Here is an 18,367-nt window from a genome sequence, read left to right on the forward strand (position 1 = left end):
GCGGGCGCCGAGGGGCGGAGTCGGGACCGGGGCCGGGGCTGGGGCTGGCACTGCGGCCGGGGCTGCGGCTGCGGCCGGCGCTGGGAGCGGGGCAGGAGCGGGGGCAGGAGCCGGGGCCGGGGCGATGCGCAGCTCGGCCATGCTGCGCTGGCCGCGGCACCGGGAGCGCGGCGGGCGGGGACGGGGCCGGGCCGGGAGGGGACGGGGCGGAGCCGCTGCGAGGGACGGGACGGGGCGGGCGGAGCCGGCACCGCCACCGGCACCGACATCGGCATCGGCAGCACAGCTGGCACCGGCACCAGCAGCTGATGGAACCCCCGGGCCAAAATCCTTCCAGCAGCTGAGCAGTGTGGTCGGATCCCTGTGGTCAGGTTGCCCAGAGAAGCTGTGGCTGCCCCATCCCTGCAAGTGTCCAAGGCCAGCTTGGACAGGGCTTGGAGCAACCTGGGATAGTGGAAGAGGGACTCGATGGGCTTTAAGGTCTCTTCCAACCCAAACCATTCCAGGATTTGAGGATTCCTGGTGGGAAAAGGCTCGCACTCCATCCCAGCTGCCCCTTGGAGAGGCCATCCAGGTTTCACCCCGAATGAGCTTGTTTTGGTGAAACATCTTCACCTTTTTGCATTTTTGGTCTTCATTTCTTTGAAATCTGTCACAAGGAGGACACGAGCCAGATTAGCTATCACGGTGTTGGCACTGCGTGTCACAGTCCTTTGCCACAGGTTTCCTGGCCCTTCTCTGCGGTGTTTCTCCTTCCTCAACAGCTTTCCTACCAGATTTTATAGAGCTGAAGCAAACACTGCAGCCAGCTGGAGGCTGTAAATAAAAGACTCCAGGAAAGAATATTGATTCACTTTTAATCTGTAGTTTGCTTAAAAAAACCCTACCTCCACTGCAATTATACATAAAGTCACTCTTGAAAATAAAGACTCTTGAACCAAAAGGATGGTTGGAGAGTCTATCCTGGAAAATCATGGCGTTATTTATCTCTGTCAGCTCTTCCTACCTCATTCCCTGTAGACAACATGGCCATTTGGGCACTGCAGACGAGAAGAGAGCCCGGTGTGGCTGTGGTTGGGTGGGGGGCATGGGCCCCTGTGGGGACAGGGTGCTGTCCCTTCAGGTGTCTGTCATCCTCAGCCAAGAGTGGGCTCAGCTCCAGCTCCAGATGCAGTTTGTGGCCATGAGGAGGTCCCACCAGACAGGGTGCTCTGGTCCCACCAGGGCAGATGTGATGCCTCCCCAAGGAGGATGTTTTGGACCCACCAGGGAGGATAAGATGTCTCACAGAGGAGGATGTTGTAAGAGCAGGTCCCACCAGGGAGGTGATGTCTTGGTCCCAGAGAGGCTCCTTTGCTCCCTGTGGTGCCACAGGAGCTCCGATCTCAGCACAAAACCCCAGGTGCCAGGAGAAGAGGCTGGAGAGCCGAGAAGCTCCGAGCCTGCTTTATTTGCTGTACGACACAAGTGCTCCCTTGAGCCTCTTTGTGGAGTCCTGAAGCTTTTTATCGGGCTAGAGGAGTGCGAATAATTGATTTTTCCACTCACTGGCTAAACCAAAAAACTGGAGGGAGCGGGGGAGGAGAAGGAATTGTTTCAAGTTTATTTGAACCAAAAAGTTTTTCTTTTGATTCAGCACAATAAAAACACGGTGGAGAAAAATCCTTTGGGTGGTCAGACTGAAGCTTTTAACCCTTTTGAATGTCTTTTAAAAAGGCGCTGGGAGGTTGCAAAATAAAAGAAAAAGGAGAAAATATTTCAGAAAGGGGGAAAAGGGTTGTTTGAATTTTTTAAAAAATGCCCTTTTTTTTTTTTGAGCACAAGAATTTTCTCAAGCGTGACTTGGATTTATTGATTTTTTTTTCAACCTCAGTGTCCCCAAAAGGCATTTTTTTCCTGAAAAAGCCATCGATTTCTTGTAGGGAACATAGGGGATTTGGTAGAGCCCTGACTCAGCACTGGATTTGTGCCTGCTCATGGTCACACACCTTGTGATCCTAAAATGGAGCATTTTTTTCATCATGCCTCTCCTTTGGGGACTGTGGTTGCGCCTGTGGTGCCCAGCTCTGGGCTGTCCTGCCTGTCCTGGGTGCATCCTTTGGCATGGACATGGAAGCAGGAAAATGCTGCGTTTTTTCACTGCAGCTGATGGAGAAGGAGCTGGGAATTACGTGAAAACACGTTGTGCAAAGGTGCATCCTCCCATGGTACAAAATCCCTTTGGTTCTCCCCATCCTGCCATTTCCCACCTGTGTCTTGTAGGAAAAAAAAAAAAGGAGAGGGCAGAGAAAGGCTCCTGCACTCAGGAATAACAAAGCCCTGCTTAAATCCAGCAGGTACTGCACAGGCAACATTTTCCCATTTACATTTCTGTGGGTTCTGATTTGGGCACGTATTTAAGTCTGGGTTGGGCTGGCCTGGAGGTGGAGGAAGTTCAGGGCTCTGTGAGCTCACTGGCTGGGAAGGGTTTGAAGCTCTTTTTTGGTTGACATCTGCTTCCTGTTCCTTCCCTGCACTTGGCTGAGCAGGGACAGAGAATTACACCTGTGGCCCAGGCCCTGTTTGCTTTAGGCCTGATCCAGTGGCATCACCAATGCAAAATGCAGATGCTGCGAGGACTTTCACAGTTACAGATATCAGAGTCACCCTTCAGGCTCCCTGGCGTGTCAGAGAGGGGATTTTGGGAGCCCACAAAGTCCTTCTTGATTCAGAAACCGGGAAAACCTCAGCTGGTCCCCCAAGCCTGCTGAGCCTGGCTTGTTCCTGAGGCAGTGGAAGGGTGAGGAGCTCTCTGAGGAGGAGGATGGTCGATGATGGAGTCGCTGGGCTGTGCTGCTGCTTCCAAAGGAATGGGAGGTTTTGCACTGGGCCTCTTCTGCCAGAGAGGACACACCTTTCCAAGACTCCAGGGCTCTGTGTCCCACCTGTGGCCCCACACTGTGCCTCTAGGATGGCTTTGGGCAGATCTTGTGGCTTCTCCATTCCCCTTCTCCCAGATCCCTCCTGGAATGTGGGTCTCTTCCTTTGTGCTCCTCCTGCTCAGGGATGGGAGCTTTGCCAAGGGCAAGGAACAGGCTGGGCACTGCTGGACACCCCCTGGCTTTTGGGAGACACCACTTCCACCTCAGCCCTGGGAGCAGCTGGCAGGGAGATGCCCTTGCTCCCTCCCAGCTCCTCCTCCCCGTCAGCACTGGGGTTTATCCACCCCCTGCTCCACACCCAGCTCTGCACGTGGAGGAGCTCACCGGGCTGGTTCCTGCCAGGCTCCAATTCCCAGCAGAGCTTGGCCACCCACAGGCCTTCTGCCTGGCTGTGGAGGGAGGTCTGGTCCCTCTGCTCGAGCTCGGGGATGCACCCTGTGTTGGGTGACATCCACTGGGAGCTGCAGAGCTGCTGCCACTGCAGTCATTCGCTCTTACTCTGAATAAATGAAGTCTTGGGCTTTCCCACTGGCACAGATGCTGCTGTGTTCAGTCCCCCCTTGTTTCACCACCACTCAGTGTGGGGCTGCTGTGTCCTGGCTGCTCTCAGGGGAGGATTTCAAAGGGGATGATTTATTTGTGCTGCTGGAGGAACCGGGAACGAGAGGAGAGCTCGTAAAAAGCACGGTCTCATTTTCCCTGAGCCTCTGTGTGTGGCACTATTGAGCTGTAAACATTCCCCAGGTTAGATTGATGGGGATAGAAGGAGAACTGATCATTAGGAGGATTAATTGCATGTTTAGTGGATTGTGAAAGTCCAGAAAGTTTAGTTACTCTGCTGAAGGCCTAGAGATCCCTCTTGCACAACCTGCAGCAGGGAGCAGAGCTGTGGGTGCTGTTCCGAGGGGGCTGGTGGTGCTGGGGCTGGGCAGGGGTGGAGCTGGTGACCAGCCAGGCCGGGCACACCCGAGAATTCCACGTGCCAGCACACCCACGGACAGGTGAGCAGGCAGGGCTGCTGCTCCCACCCCCTGTGAGCCGCCCTGCTCTGCCCTGCAGCCTCTGCCAGGCAGACCCCCCTTCCCCCTGGAACAGCTGAGATAGGTTCCCTAGAGGAAAATCCCATGGATAATGTGACTCCAGAGGGACTTGCTCATGGAGAGGTTGGTACTGGCACAGATGCCAAGCAGTGCTGCTGCCAGTGTCACACCAGCGTGCCACCCCAGCAGGGACACGGATGTGAGAGCAGCACCCCAGCTGGCCCTGGGGCCCCTGTCCCTGGGAGTACTCATCCTCAGGAGCACCCATTCCTGGAATCACCCATCTCCAGGAGCATGTTTAACGTGGCCATGCCTGGGTTTAATCCTTCTGTGCCGTGAAAGTTGTGGGTGAGGCTAAAAGGTCTGGGGGCTTCAGCTCTTCTGCCATGTCCAGCTCTGGGTGCCACCCCAGCACCAGGGGACCTGTGAGGGCTGGGACCACTCCTGCAGCATCTCCCTGCCATGGACAGGAGGGGTAGGACATCCCCAGGGGCCTTCATTGCCCTCTGAGGTGTCTGCAGCTCTTGACAGGGCTCTGGAGGGGACCCTGAGGGACATTTTAGTGTTGCTGCCCCACCACCACTCCTGTGCCAGCCCCAGCATCCTCAGGAGTGGGGCAAGGGTCTGGCAGGATGCCCAGGGAGCAGGCAGAGTGGGCAGTGCTGGCAGAGCTCACCTTCCCTCCCAGTGTCACGGGTGACATCCCCTCCCAGTGCACGTGCCCGTGGCAGGTGAGCTGTCCCAGAGCAGAGTGGGCACTCCCCAAATACAGCCCTGTGTACAGTCAACACCAGGGTGGCACCTCCAGGCTGGCACAGCCCTGGGGACACCTGAGGGACATTCCTGGGTGGGAGGGTGGGGTCCAAGGGAGGGTCCCAACCCAGTGTTTCCCTTTGGCCTCCCCAGGAATGGCTCTGGGAAGTGGCAGCTCGGCAGGAACATCCCTGACCGTGTCTCCAAGCCACTGTCACCTTATCAGTTCTCTGGATATCTTGGAAATAGGCAAAACGATGGGCACAGAGAGACCCTCACCTCCTGATCTCTGCAGCTCCTGCCCCTTGTCTGCAGTGCCCATCGATTCCCTGGCTGGTGTCAGTGTGAGGGTGTGAGCAGCAGGGAGTGGGAGGGATGGGACCCCTGGCAGAGCCCAGCTCAGCACCAGGGGCTGCAGTCCAGGCTCCCCACAGGGATATTTGGGACCATCACAGGGACCACCTGGGATGCCCAGCTCTGTCCAAGGGATTTCCATCCCCAGTCACCACCACAGCCAGAGGGGGGCTCAGTCCTGGCCTGGCTCAGCCGCCTGCATCCCTGAGGAGCAGCTTCCGAGCAGAGCCAATGATGGAGACAATTCCTTGGGGAGTTTCCTTCCTCCTGGTGCACTCAGGGCCCTGCAGCCATCATGAGTGTGGCCAGGCCAGCCCTGGGGTGAGCTCACAGCAGCTCCCCCTGCCCGGCCGGTTCTGTCCCAGCCACTGCCCTTCCCACCGCCCCCGGCCCCGGTGGATGCTGCTGCTCCCCTGGGAGAGGCCGGGGAGCCGGGAAGGAAAGGGAGCTGCCCCGGCTTGGGGTGGGACGTCTTCCTGCCCACCATGGGCCCTGGGATGAAATGCATCCGCTGGCACCGCGGCCTGGGTGGCGGCCGCTCCGTCCGGGAATGCCCGGCCACGTCAGCCAGGCCCGGAGCTGCACAATCCCCGGGTGGCACCTCGGGGATGCTCCTGGGCCAGATCCAGCTCCAAGCCCCAGATGTGCTGCGTGTGGACCCTGAGCAGCCCCACACCTGGGCTGCCCAAATCCATGCCCGGAGCAGTGGGACAGGTTAACCGGGAGCCCCCATCCCCTCCCGGCCCGTGGCCTTGGCTGGGGCCAAGGGGGCAGAGGGGCACCCCTGGGGGCGATGTCCCGCTCTGCGAGGATGCAGGAATGGGGCTCATTCCTGAGTGGCAGCTCCCAGCACTTCCCAGCCACTGGCCACAAGAGGGCATGGCAAAGCCACCTGGGCCACCCCATCCCTGGCACCCCTGGCACCCCTCGTCCTCCACCCCACAGCCTCCAGGACGTGGGAGAGGGGAAGGGATAACAAGTACCACTGTAGCCTGGAGGTTTCTGAGGTCTCCCAAAGCCCAGAGAGATGTCAGGAATCGACCCCCTCAACTGCAGGTTATCCCTTCAGAGCTGCTCTGGGCGGGCAGGGGGCACTGGGACCCTGAATGGGGCCAGGAGCCCACATGTTGCTGCAGCTCTGGGCCTGCCCATGCTCCCCAAAAACCTTTTCTCCCCCCCAGTTTGCTTCCAGCTGCAAATCCAGGATCCTCCCTGAGCATCCCTGTGGATGGATTTCATCCTGGGACATCCCCAGGGACCAGGACAGGAGCAGCCCCCCAGAGTGAGAGGGACAGGAGGGGATCGTGGCACCTCCCTCAGGATCAGCCTTCTAGAAAGGATCAGATTAACATCCATCAGGGATAGCTGGGTCCTGCCCCAGGGCAGGAGGATAATTAAACACCTTTTTAAGCTGTCTTGCATTTTATTGGGCTTGTTGACCCCCAGGGAAGGCCCAGCTGTCTCAGGAGAGACACACTCTGGGCAGCACATAGGAAATGATTTTACAGCCCCAAGTGGGAAATCAGCTCATGCTCAACAGCAGAAGTGATTTTCCAAGGTGAGAAGTGAAGGGTTTGTGGTTAACTGAGTGTCTCGCTGGTTTTACCCCAGCAATTGGCACAGTCAAGTGTTTATTTCTGACAGATGAGAGTCTCTCAGCACAGGGTCCTTCATCCCCAGTGCACTCTCCTGTTCAAACCTGGCCTTTCCCTATCCCTTCCCTCCCTGGTGGGAGGGCTCAGCACATGCCCTGCTCCTGCCCATCCCTGAGGCTTCTCCCTGTTTTAATGAGGATTAACATTTATTTTCATCAGTGGGGACATACATAAATTAAGCCCTGAGCAGGCAAAACACAGTCAGAGCAGTGAGGACTCACAGAGCTTCTGTGTAGTTGAGGAAGCATTCCTAAGTTTTGTCATCTGAATTGACACTTGGCCTGGCAGTAACTCCCTGACAGGCAGTAAAAGAGATTTACTGTAAAGCTGCAGAAAAAATTGTGTCAAGGAGTTAAATCATGTTAGAAAAATCTGGGAGTGACCCGACTGCTGAAGTGTCTGCCCCGTGCAGGGCTGGACCGGGCTTTGCTCTTAAAAATCCCCACCAAAACCCCACAGCAGCACCAGGAAGCCCAAGTTTCCTTTGATCACATCTCATTTTAATGAGGGCAGGTCCCGAGGAAGCGAACAGTACATGTTTGTATCATATTGCAAACAAGCTAGTACAGAAATGTAAAAAAAATAAACAAAAATAAATATCTCCCCTGTTTATTTCTCCCCGAGTTTGTAGCACGAGGTTGACCTGAAAACAAGATGAATTTACCCTGTGCCTGGGTAGGGCCACGAACACTCAGATTTTTTGGGATGCAATTGTCTGTGTGGTTTCAGAGAGGTCAGAGTAGCCAGAGATGCCACGAGGAGACCCTTCCTGTCCAGCCAGGTGAGCAGCTCCCACTCGGGCAGTCCTTGCTCCTCCTGCACGTGGGGCATCTCCACAGGGTCCCTCAGTGGGTCAGAGCCAGCTCTTCAAGCGGGAAGAGCTGGAAGGAGAAGAGGGACTGGGTTATTTTGGAGCATCCCCTGAGCCTCCAGCTCTGCCATCACCTCCCTCTCCACGTGGGATCCCATTTCCCCTCAGTGCAGTGTTTGAACCACAGCTGCATTCACAATTTTCATTACATTTTCTCCTCCTCAGCCTCAGATCCAACCTGCAGGTTCCCATCCTGCCACTGTGCACGCAGATAAACCCCACCAGACACCCAAATACCAGCCTTGGACCTGCCTGTGGGGCTCCCAGTTGGAATTTGAGCGGGGAATCCAAGGGATGCACATGTGTGCACAGACCCAGAGCATGCGGGACCGGGACGTGCCCAGCCAGGCAGCAGCACAGCACAGACGTAACACAGCGCTGGGCTTTCCCAAAATGATTCCAATCCCAGATTTCCTCCCAGAAATGAAGTGGGGGAGGAATACAGCTACATGTTTCAGGGGCTGATCCAACAGCCAAAAGCCTCAGTGGATTTCAGCTGGATGTTGACTCCAGCTCTACATAAGAGGAAAGAAATTTTTAATGTCTGGAGCCAGCCCTGAGCCAGTCCCACAGAGCCTGGCTGAGCCCTGAGTGGGCAGCAGAGGGGTCCTGAGGAGGGCCACGCCAGGAGAATCCCAGTATCACCCAGCTGCCGGCTCCAGGGACACCCCTCTGACCCCAGGGACATCCCTCCAGCACAGGCAGCTCAGTCCCACAGGGAGCAGGTTTGTGATGCACCAAATAGGGGGCAGAGAAATCTTAGAATCCTGGAATGGTTGGAGTTGCAAGGGACCTTGAAGATCATCTCTTTCCAGCCCCTGCCATGGGCAGGGACACCTCCCACTAGACCAGATTGGTCCAAGCCCTGTCCAACCTGGCCTCGGACACTTCATTCAGCTCCTTTTTCTGCCTTAAAGCCAAAGTGCAGCCCCTCCAAATGCCTTGTTGTGCACCCCAGTTTCCTGGTGAACCCCCCACCCCGAGGCTCCACGCACCCCTGGTGACCCCCCAGCACCCCCGGGGGCCGCAGAGGGGCCGCGGCAGGACCCTCGTGTCGCAGACACGGATCACATCCCTCGAGCATCCCGGGGCTCTGCGAACCCCCCGTGCCCGCCCCGGCTCCCGGGATCCCCCCGGTCCCCCCCGCCCTCCGCCCGCCCGTCGGGGCCGCCTTACCTGAGGCTGGCGGGGGCCGGGCGGGGGTCGTGCGGGGGCCGGGCGGGAGCCGCCCCAGCCCCGCCGGAGCAGGTGCTGCAGGAGGCGGCCGGGGCCGGGCGGCGGCGGGGCCGGGGCGGCGGGCGGGGGCTCAGCCCGGCGGGGCGGCCCGGGGGCGGGGGCTGTCCCCGAGGGCGGCCCGGGGTGCCGGAGGGGCTCGGCCGGCAGCTCCCGCCGCCAGAGGTAGGGGGAGCGGCGGACCCCCATCAGCAGCCCCGAGGCGCGACCCACCGTGTGGTACCGGGGGCTGGCGACGTGCTTGTACCAGGCGCCCGCCGGGGCGGCCGGCAGGATCAGCCCCAGCAGCACCAGGGCCCCCCAGGCGCCCCCCGACAGCTGCCCCCTCCCCATGGCCCGGGCAGGGTGCGGGCAGGGGTGCGGGCACCCCAGCGACGGCTGCCCCGCGCCCGCGCCCCGCCGGTTTATAGCGCCGTCGGGAGGGGCCCCCGCGGCTCCGCCCCGGCAGCCCCCGGCCGCCCTCCCCCGGCAGCCTCCCCCCGGGATGCCGGCATCCTCCCCGTGGCCCCCAGCATCCTCTGAGCATCCCTGAGCATCCCTTGCAACCCGGAGCATCCCGAGCATCCCTGAGCATCCTCCTTGCTGCCTGCGGGATCCTCCCCATGGCCTTGAGCATCCTCTGAGCATCCCTGAGCGTCCCCTGCAACCCGGAGCATCCCGAGCATCCTTGAGCATCCTCCCTGGTCCCTGTGGCAAAGCATTCCAGACCATTTGCAGTGGATCTGTCCCACTGCTTCCCCTCCTCTCCTGCCACTCAGTTCTTAAATACCATGAATTTTGCCATCCCAGTCAGGTGACTTTCCCCCACCCAGATTCCTTAATAAAACCAAGCAGGTCAAGTTCATGGTCTCCAAGGAGCAATTCCAGCTCCTCCTGTCTATTAGCTGAGTTCTTGGCTCTATACTCTGAACCACATCTAAATAATTTCTGGGTTTTTTTCAGTAACTTGATAAATTTTATTCTCAGCATCTTCCATGCTCCTGTGTGACCATTTAAAATCATGGAATGGTTTGGGTTGGCTGGCAGATGGAGAAGAGAAGGAGAACAATCCAAAGCAGCCATGGGGACGTGTCAGATGGTCACTGAGGATTCTCACGATTTTCCTCTTCTGGGAAGGCTGGGAGTGAGTGCAATTCCCAGCTGGCAAGACAGGGATGCAGAATTTCTGGAGTGGATGCTGGAAGTTACATCTGTGCAGAGCACAACTTGTTCCTGTAATGAACCAGAGCAGAGAGTCCAACTCATCCACAGCCCAAGTTCTTGGAAGGGCCCAGGTTTACCGTAAGGACACATCTTACTCTGAGCCAATCCCTGCTGGATGGGCTATTTTTGTCACCCTCTGAGTGCTCTGGACATTAGAACAGCCTCACCACTCTCATGTTCAATAGAGCCATTAATGAATGGCAGTGGTACAGCACACAGACCATCCCATCCCATCCCGTCGTTCCCAACAACGGGACACCCGCTGCCAGGTCTGTTCACTCCATAAAAGCCAGACCACTCCCTTCTCCTCCCCAGAGATGGATCGACTGGGAAGGACCTGATGCTCGTCCTGGCTTGTTCCTGTTTCTGCTCTGTGCCCAAGGACACAGTCAGGTTTAGGAGCTTTTGTTTCACTGCAGCCACACTCCAACACAGGCTCAACCTTCCCAGCGGGAATGGAAGATTTTCCCATTCCCAGAGATCTGCCTGAAGTGTCTCTTACACGTGTTTTTGGCATAACTTGAATAACTTGTCACGCTGATAAACTCTCCATGAACTGAACTCTTTCCTGCCAGTGCATGGATTGATCCCCACAGTTGTGTCCTCAAGGCACCGAGATCCTTTGGATACAGCGTGGCTCCGGATCTCTACCAGAGTGCACGTTTCCTCTCCCAAGTATTTTTAAATATCTTTCAAATGAAACAGCTGATAAGCAATTTGAATCCTATTTATATTCTAAGTAACTAGAAGATAATTTTAGGATTCTTGTTCCCCTGGCAGAAGCCGGTGCTGCCGCAGATTCCATAGCACGTCAGAGGACACATGGCACTGAGCTGCTCCCAGGTGGTCTTGTGCCAGGAACTCCCCCAGAGGAACAAAATCCTGGTTATTTTTGGGAGATAAAAAACTTTTGAACAAGTTCTGGTTCCTATGGAAATCTACAGACTCCCAGGACATTGAGGTTTCAGCCTTATGGGTCCTTTCTGTGAACTGCAGGTGCTCATCAACCCCGAGCAGGGGCCAGTTTAAACCCCTGAAAAATTTTGATCCCACTGGAAAACTTAACCGTAGGGATTTAACCCTATGCCTCTGCTGCTGAAAGGATTTAAGGTTTTATTCTCTTCTGTTGGAACAAAATCAATCTTTTTGTAAGAGGAAGGCTCTGCTGCAGCTCCTCATCCCTCTGGATGCTCCAAGCTGAGCATGAACTGGGATTTCTGGAGAACATCCCAAGGGACCCCAGGGCCGAGGGGTCAGAGGGGTGAGCAGCTGGAGGCATCAAACCTTCCCTCCTGCAACAAACCCCGCTGAGCTCTGTGAAGAGCCCTCTCCACCTGATTTAATTCCTGTGGTGCTCTCACCTCCCACCACACGCATTACTGCAGCCACTCAGGATTTGTGGCTTTGGAGAATGATCTAAATGAATTTGATGTCCCAGAAAGAGGCACTTGAAAACTAAACCGGTGGGGTTTAATGACAGCATTTTCCCCAGTTTTATGATAATGACTCTGGTGTTTATTGGCAGGTTAGCGACTCAGCCCAGCAGGAAAACAAAGCAATCGAGGGGCCAGCGCTGGGATGGGGCCTCTGCACCTCGGGCATTAATGCTTGTTCTATACATGACATTTTCTGGCCATTTGGGCTCTACAGCATGTCCCTGTGAGAGCAGGGGAGGATGGGGGTGACATCAGCAGGCATGAAGACGTCCAGATCCTGCCCTCCTCCTCCGGGGTGCAGCACTGCGAGCTCATCCAGCTGTGCTGACTGGGATCATCCTGTTCTCCAGGCTGAGAAACTGAGGCTCGGAGTGTTCAGAGAGCTGCCAAAAACCACACAGGGTAACGGAAGGTTTGGCCAAGTAACGGAGCCCTCTGGTCCTGGTCCTTCTCCTGAACACTGCCCGGCTCTGCCCTCCTGTGCAGGTTGGAGGGACGGGCACAAACCAGCCCAAAGAGGCTCCACCACCAGGAAATCAGCTGGGGGCACAGACCTGAGGCTGGAGGCTGGAGCAGGGGTGAGTTTTGCTCCCATCCCACCCCAGGCAGTGCCACGTGCACCCCGAGCCGGAGCAAAGCCGGGGCTGCTCCGGGCAGTTGGCTTGGAGACAAGGTTGGGAGCCCAGCACCTGAGGGAGCTGGTCCTGCAGATCCCACCTGGAAAGGGGATGTGATGAAGCCCCTGCCTGGCTCCAGGAGGTCACTGGACAGGTTTCCCACTGCTCCATCTCTGTCCACACGCCAAATTCCTGCCCTTCCCCTCCTTTTCTGGATTCACATCCCTGCTCTCTCCGACATTACTTCAACCCTGCAGTGAGTGAAGTCTTAGAGGCAAGAAAAAGATATTCCCACGTGTGTGGCTCAGCAAACTCAAACCCTGATGTTTTCCAACACCCATCCCACGCCTGAGCCCCTGGGGAATCAGGAGTGTTTTCATGGAGTGGGGATGAGGCACTCAGGGAGCAGGACCCAAACAAGCTCAGTCCCTCGGGTGCTGCAGTGACAGCATCCCAGAAAATCCAAGGAATAACAACCTTTGCCGTTTTCTTGCACCTAGAGAGTGTAATGAACCCAGATCAGGGAGTGATTTCTTCCCCCAGTGATTCAGAACGTGATTAAATGCTATTTCTCCGTTCCCCTGAAATAAAGGAGCTGTAACTGATACAAACAAATTACAGTTTCAAGCTGTGAGGCAGAAACACCTCGACTGCACAGACATTGGTGGCTCTGAAAAGAAAGAGGAAACACTGAGTGGCGTTTCCTAGAGTTGCAGATCTTCACATTAAAGTGCTCTAAATTAATTATTTCACTCCTAAGAAACTACTAATTCCTCACTATTTTTAGCCTCATGCACTATTTCAAGAGATTTTTTTTTTCCAGGGTCCAGTCACGTGGAAGTTAAACAGCAGGCAGTGAAGTCTCCAAAGGATAATAAACTATCTCAAATTACTTTGCTAATGGAACAAAGAGTGCTGTAAATGTCACACAGGATAGAACAAGAGCGGGAGAAACCTTTACATGAAACAATGGATCCATTAGCACTGAGTTGACAGGAAAAAGCCACAGACTCATGATGCCTGTGCAGAGTTTCATGGAGTTGCTTCCCCAGGCCAAGGGAACTCGTTTCCTCACTGGAATCCTGCACTGAGCTCACACCACAATCACCCACACTCCCAAGGTATCGACCCTTTAGGATTTCAAAGCCCTTTACAGACAGTAATTAAGATCATAACCAAGCCCCAGCTGAGTCAGTGGGATTATTCCTGCTTCCAAGCACGGAACGGATTGGGAATCACTGAATCACTGATGGGAGACCAAAACCAAGCTGAGGTCCAGACCCACCAAACCCGCTAAGGGCTCCTCACCTCTCCAGCTTAATGAAGTTGTCCATCATCCTCCGAGCTGCAGGAATGACCCTTCAGTTCTGCTGTGACTCACCCAGCTGTGGGGCCTGTTGGGTGAGAGGGTGAACTGTGAGGCACCACTGCTTGTCCACCCCACCCTGTGTTTTGCCTGTCCCGTGCTTGGCAGGATATGAAGAGACTTCAAACACCTCAAGGGCTGCAGCAACGACATCACAGAGTGATTTGGACGTGACATAACACCACCAAGGAATCGTGAGGAAACAGTCCCAGGGATGTGGGATGACAGCACTGCCTTAGGGAGGCAGAAGAGAAAAAAATCTGAAAGGCAGGGAAAAGAGGAGGGGAAAAAAGATGCCCTGGGCTGGCATCTGTAATGCAAGCAGATCCCTCAGCCCCCTCCAGTCCATGAGTCAGTTTTTCTCCTGGAAGTAATTTCCAACCCCAGCGAGTTTAATACCCAGATGTGTGAAGTGCAGGGTAAATTTGGCTCTGCTCTGCAGTGTTTGCTGTGAGGAGAAAGAGTTGTGAGAGGAATCTTTCATTTGACAGCCCCGAGAGCCCTCAAGCAGAGCCCACACAGCCCCCAGGAGCTCTCCTGTTTTCCTGGGATTTAATTAAGTGAGGCTCTCCAGCACACACTGCTACATGTGTGAGATGAGTGGAGGCTCAGAGGGGTGTAGGTGAGAACAAAATCTGTCTCCAAGTGAATCTGCAGAGATCAAGGTTGAAAAGCCCTCATCAACCTGCACCACCATTGTCACCCCTAACCCAAGTCCTCAAGTGCCACATGCACGTGTTCTTTGAACACTTCCAGGGATGGTGACTCCAGCCCTGCCCTGGGCAGCCTGTTCCAATGCTTGGCAACCTTTTCCATGAAGAAATTTCCCCTAATGTCCAATTTAAACCTCTCCTGGAGTAACCTGAGGCCATTTCCTCTTGTCCTGTCCGTTGTTACCAGGTAGAAAGAAGCCCAGAGTTACATTAAGTCCCAATGTCCCACATTCCACAGGAAATTCCTGCTGTGTCTGTGATGTCCCTGTAAGTGGGAGATAGACACCTCCATAAAACCTAGCAGCAGACAAATCAAATGGAATTATTCAGAGCAGAGTGGTTGGGCTGGCAGGGCCCCAGCCAGGGAGTGGAGAGCTCCGAGCTGCATTCCCAGCAATATCAGTTCTCTGCTCTCCCACCTCTCCAAATTCCCAACTCCTGGCCTTGCTGGGTGGGGAAATAGTGATGGAAACGTGTCATGGCACAACCAGGTCACCAGGCACTGATTGCTGAGTCTTACACCAGGATGGGCTGGATTGAACATGGATCAAGTTCAGTCAGGGCTCAGCTCCACAGACTGTCCCGAGGTTCCCACCCTGCCCAGAGCATCCCAAGGGCCCAGCACCAGCTCTGCTCCCACAGGAACCCTGGGGCAGGAGCAGCCCATCAGCGTGAGCTCCCGGAATGGGACCCGAAAATGGAGCTCTGCCAGGGCCCTCATCCTGTTCTGGGAATCTGAAAGCCTAAATTTGCTCCTTTCCTCTGAATTCCCATCCAGGGACTTCATTTTCTGTCAGCTGCACTTACCCTGCTCTCATCCCCCAACAAGCTGCTGCTAAACTCCATCCCCAGAATAATATTTATGGATGCCTTAAAATACAGTTCTGCTTTCCAGCATGTGTCTCTGCAAAGATCCTGCTCCTCCCTGATCATCCTCCCCCTCTTCAAGGAATCACTGCTTTCCAGGGAAGATTGTATCACCAAATTATGGGTTTTTTAGCAAATAAAGCTCTTGGAGGAAAATTCCCTCTTCAAATGCAAAGCTGTGCATCATGCCTGTGGATTAATCAAAGAACTGGGAGGTGTGAATGCCCCTCCACGACTCAACTTTTAAATAGAAAAACATGGTTTTGGTTAAAAAACGGGTGGGCAAACAGTATGGTCGATAATGTCAGGCTGGGATGTTTGTGAGAAGCAAGGTTGGCTTCCTATTTCCCTGTCCCACACTGAGGGTCTCAGCTGCCAATGAGCCACGTCGGCACCAGGCTGGGGATGGCAAATTCAGCCAAGGCCTAACCTTTAGTTCTACACTTGGACAATATTTCAGTGCTGGGCTATAAATATTTGATCTGTTGCTCTTGTGAGTGGAATGGGCTTGTTGTGCTCATCTGCAGGGTTATCAATTATTCCAAAGTGTATTTATTGCTGATTAAATGACTTGAAAATGCCTTTCCCTGCAGTTATTGTGTGATATTTAGCGAGTAAACATGGAAATTAACTATCCCAGAGTCAATATTAACCCTTTTTCTTGGGAAGGAAACATTCCCTGCCCGCCAACACATAGCATTAAGCACCAACTAAGATATTTGGAGACCACTAATTTCTATATAATTATATTTCTTTATGCTTTGGGGTCACAGTCCGTGCTAAGATCTGGCTTCCATTTGCAATCGCTGAAGAAATAAACCAGCATCTTTAAATCATCAGCAAAGAATGATTCAGTGGCTTGAAAGAGGGTTATAAAAACCTCTCTGCACCACAAAATAGATGAATCTCCAGCCGTGACTCACAGGCACCAGCAGGATGGTTCTCCAGAAGGACGAGGAGCTTTGGTGAAGTTTGTTTGAATATTGGCTTTGCAGCAACTCTTTGTGCTGCTTGTTAAAGGTGGGGACACCAGCAGAGTGGGAATATCTGTCCTTGGGTCAGGTCCTTGGCGCTCCTGGGCCGGCGGGAAGCGACATCACCGACCGGAGCCGAAATCTGAAAGGTCCCAACTCCCTCCCTGCCGAGTGCCCGCGTCCCCAGAGTCCCCTGGTGAGTAATGTCCCTCCCCATCCCCGTTCCTCAGGTGTGTTTATCATCCTGTGCCCAGGCACGCTGTCATTTCACAGCCGAGTGACACTTAAGGCAGCACATCCCTGCCGGCAGGCTCAGCTCATTTCAGGCTAATTGCTCTCCAGAATTGGGTGATGCAGTTTGGACATAAAAAACATTTTCAACAGGGTCATTAATTCGGGGGACATTTCCTGGAGTAATTAGAGCCATCATCCTCAGTCATTCCCAATTATTCCGAGCAGCCCCACCCAAACACACTTCAGGGTTGATCAGCAGGACGAGTGTTACCCCACTGCACGCTCAAGTGGGATAAATGGGGCTCTTTAGGAGAAAGTAAATATTACCTGTTGTAGCCAATGATCCAAAACGTTGAAATCCTTCATTATCTGCTCCCAAACACTTAGCAAACCTATTACTTAATTTATTTGATGGCACAGATGTTGTTAACTGGGGCTGGTGTGGGATGACAAAACGTCATGGGATGTTTTAATGATCTGTTTGATGTGCTGCTTTGTTCTAGAATGATTGTTTGTGGCTCAAAGAAAAGGAAGAACCAGTTTTGACAAGGAATTCAGGGAAAAGACAGCAGGTCTGAGTGATAAAAGTGCTCATCCAATCTTCCACAGGAAGATGCTGGGAATTTACTAGGAATTTCATCAGGAAGTGGAGTGACAGGCCAAGGGGGAATGGCTTCCCACTGCCAGAGGGCAGGGTTAAATGGGATATTGGGAAGGAATCCTGCCCTGTGAGGCTGGGGAGGCCCTGGGCTAGTGGAAGGTGTCCCTGCCCATGGCAGGAGGTGGCACTGGATGGGCTTTGAGGTCCCTTCCAACCCAAACCCTTCTGGGATTCTATGGCAGTGACCCCATCTCTGGGTGGGAATCTGGGAGAGAAAGAGCTGGCAGATCCTAAAGTTTGAAAAGGTCTGTCTGTTCCTCTGTGCGGTGGTCAAGCCAGCTTTTATCCTTGGTTTGGTTTTGGGTTTTTTTGGTGTTTTTTTTCCCTTCCAGAGGAACATGGCTGCTCTCAATGCATTTTTCCACGCTCCTGGAGCACCCTCTCCTGTCCAAGGAGCCGCAATTCCCATCTCCGTGTCCCAGCACCACAGAGACCTTTAAACCCCGGGATCAGCCCACACACGAGCAGGAACCTGGACAGGTTTCCTCAGGTGTGTCAGCGTTAACTCAGCTCACCTGAGCTCGCCCTGCACAGCTGGAACCTGGATACCGAGTGTGTGAGTCACAACCTGGAGCAAATAAAGGATTATTTACGTTAGGCTGAGCTCTCAACACCCTGTCAGAGCCCTTTTGTAGTCCCGCTCTAATGGATCCCAAATCCTAATTTCAACAGCGTTTTGAGCGCATTTTTTACCTTTTTTTTTTTTTTTTTTCCCCCCCCCCCCCAGTCACACCCCGTGTACCTGAGGTAACAAACCTGGTATGACATTAAATCGAGGGGTAGAGCTGCAGGCCTGAGGAATCCACGGAGGGGCTGTTTGCACCCCAGGGGAGGGGTCTGGCCTGGAGAAATCCCACAGAAATCAGGAGCCCAGTGTGTCCAGGGGCAGGTCCCCTCAGTCCTGGGGGACACCGACCCCCCACAGGCGGTGTCAGAACGCCGGGGCCAGGGACATGGGGCGTGTGGAGGTTCAAGGCTGGGCTCCCTCGTGTTCCCACACCCAGGGGTGCAGGGCATGGCGTGCCCGTGTCCCCACGGCCAGGAGTGCCAGGGACGGGCTGGGGTCCTCCATGTGCCCACAGGTACAGGGGCTGCGATTTTGAGGGTCCCCCGTGTCTCCACACCCAGGGGGGACAGGAATGGCCCTGAGTCCCCCGTGTCTCCACACCCGGGGGGACAGGACTGGCCCTGGGTCCCCTCTGTCTCCACACCCAGGGGGGACAGGAATGGCCCCGGGTCCCCTCTGTCTCCACACCCGGGGTGTTCAAGCACGACCTGGGGACCCCAAATGGCCCCGAGGTCCTCCTGCCCCTCAGGGACACTACCGAGAGGGAGCCAGAGCGGCCCTGCCCGGGGCGCTCCGGCCAGCGCATCTCTATGGTCACCGCGCCGGGTGTCTACGGCCGGGCGCTGGAGGACCGAGAGGTGACGTCAGCGGGGTGGCGCTGTCTCCGCCGGGGGCGGTTCCG

General features: G+C 55.0%; 1 protein-coding gene across 1 annotated transcript; it reads right to left on the minus strand.

Moving 5' to 3' along the window:
• Positions 1 to 7,201: 7,201 nt before the first annotated feature.
• On the minus strand, positions 7,202 to 9,212 carry NPW (neuropeptide W). Its single transcript, XM_050317353.1, has 2 exons — positions 8,771 to 9,212; positions 7,202 to 7,604 (listed from the first exon to the last, which is right to left on the minus strand). The coding sequence occupies exons 1-2, from the start codon at positions 9,158 to 9,160 to the stop codon at positions 7,569 to 7,571; spliced, it is 426 nt and encodes a 141-aa protein (XP_050173310.1). The 5' UTR covers positions 9,161 to 9,212; the 3' UTR covers positions 7,202 to 7,568.
• Between the last annotated feature and the right edge of the window lie 9,155 nt (positions 9,213 to 18,367).

The sequence above is a fragment of the Myiozetetes cayanensis genome, unplaced genomic scaffold (assembly GCF_022539395.1).
Source record: "Myiozetetes cayanensis isolate MyiCay16 unplaced genomic scaffold, myiCay2020 scf20-37, whole genome shotgun sequence".
Taxonomy (NCBI): Eukaryota; Metazoa; Chordata; class Aves; order Passeriformes; family Tyrannidae; genus Myiozetetes; species Myiozetetes cayanensis.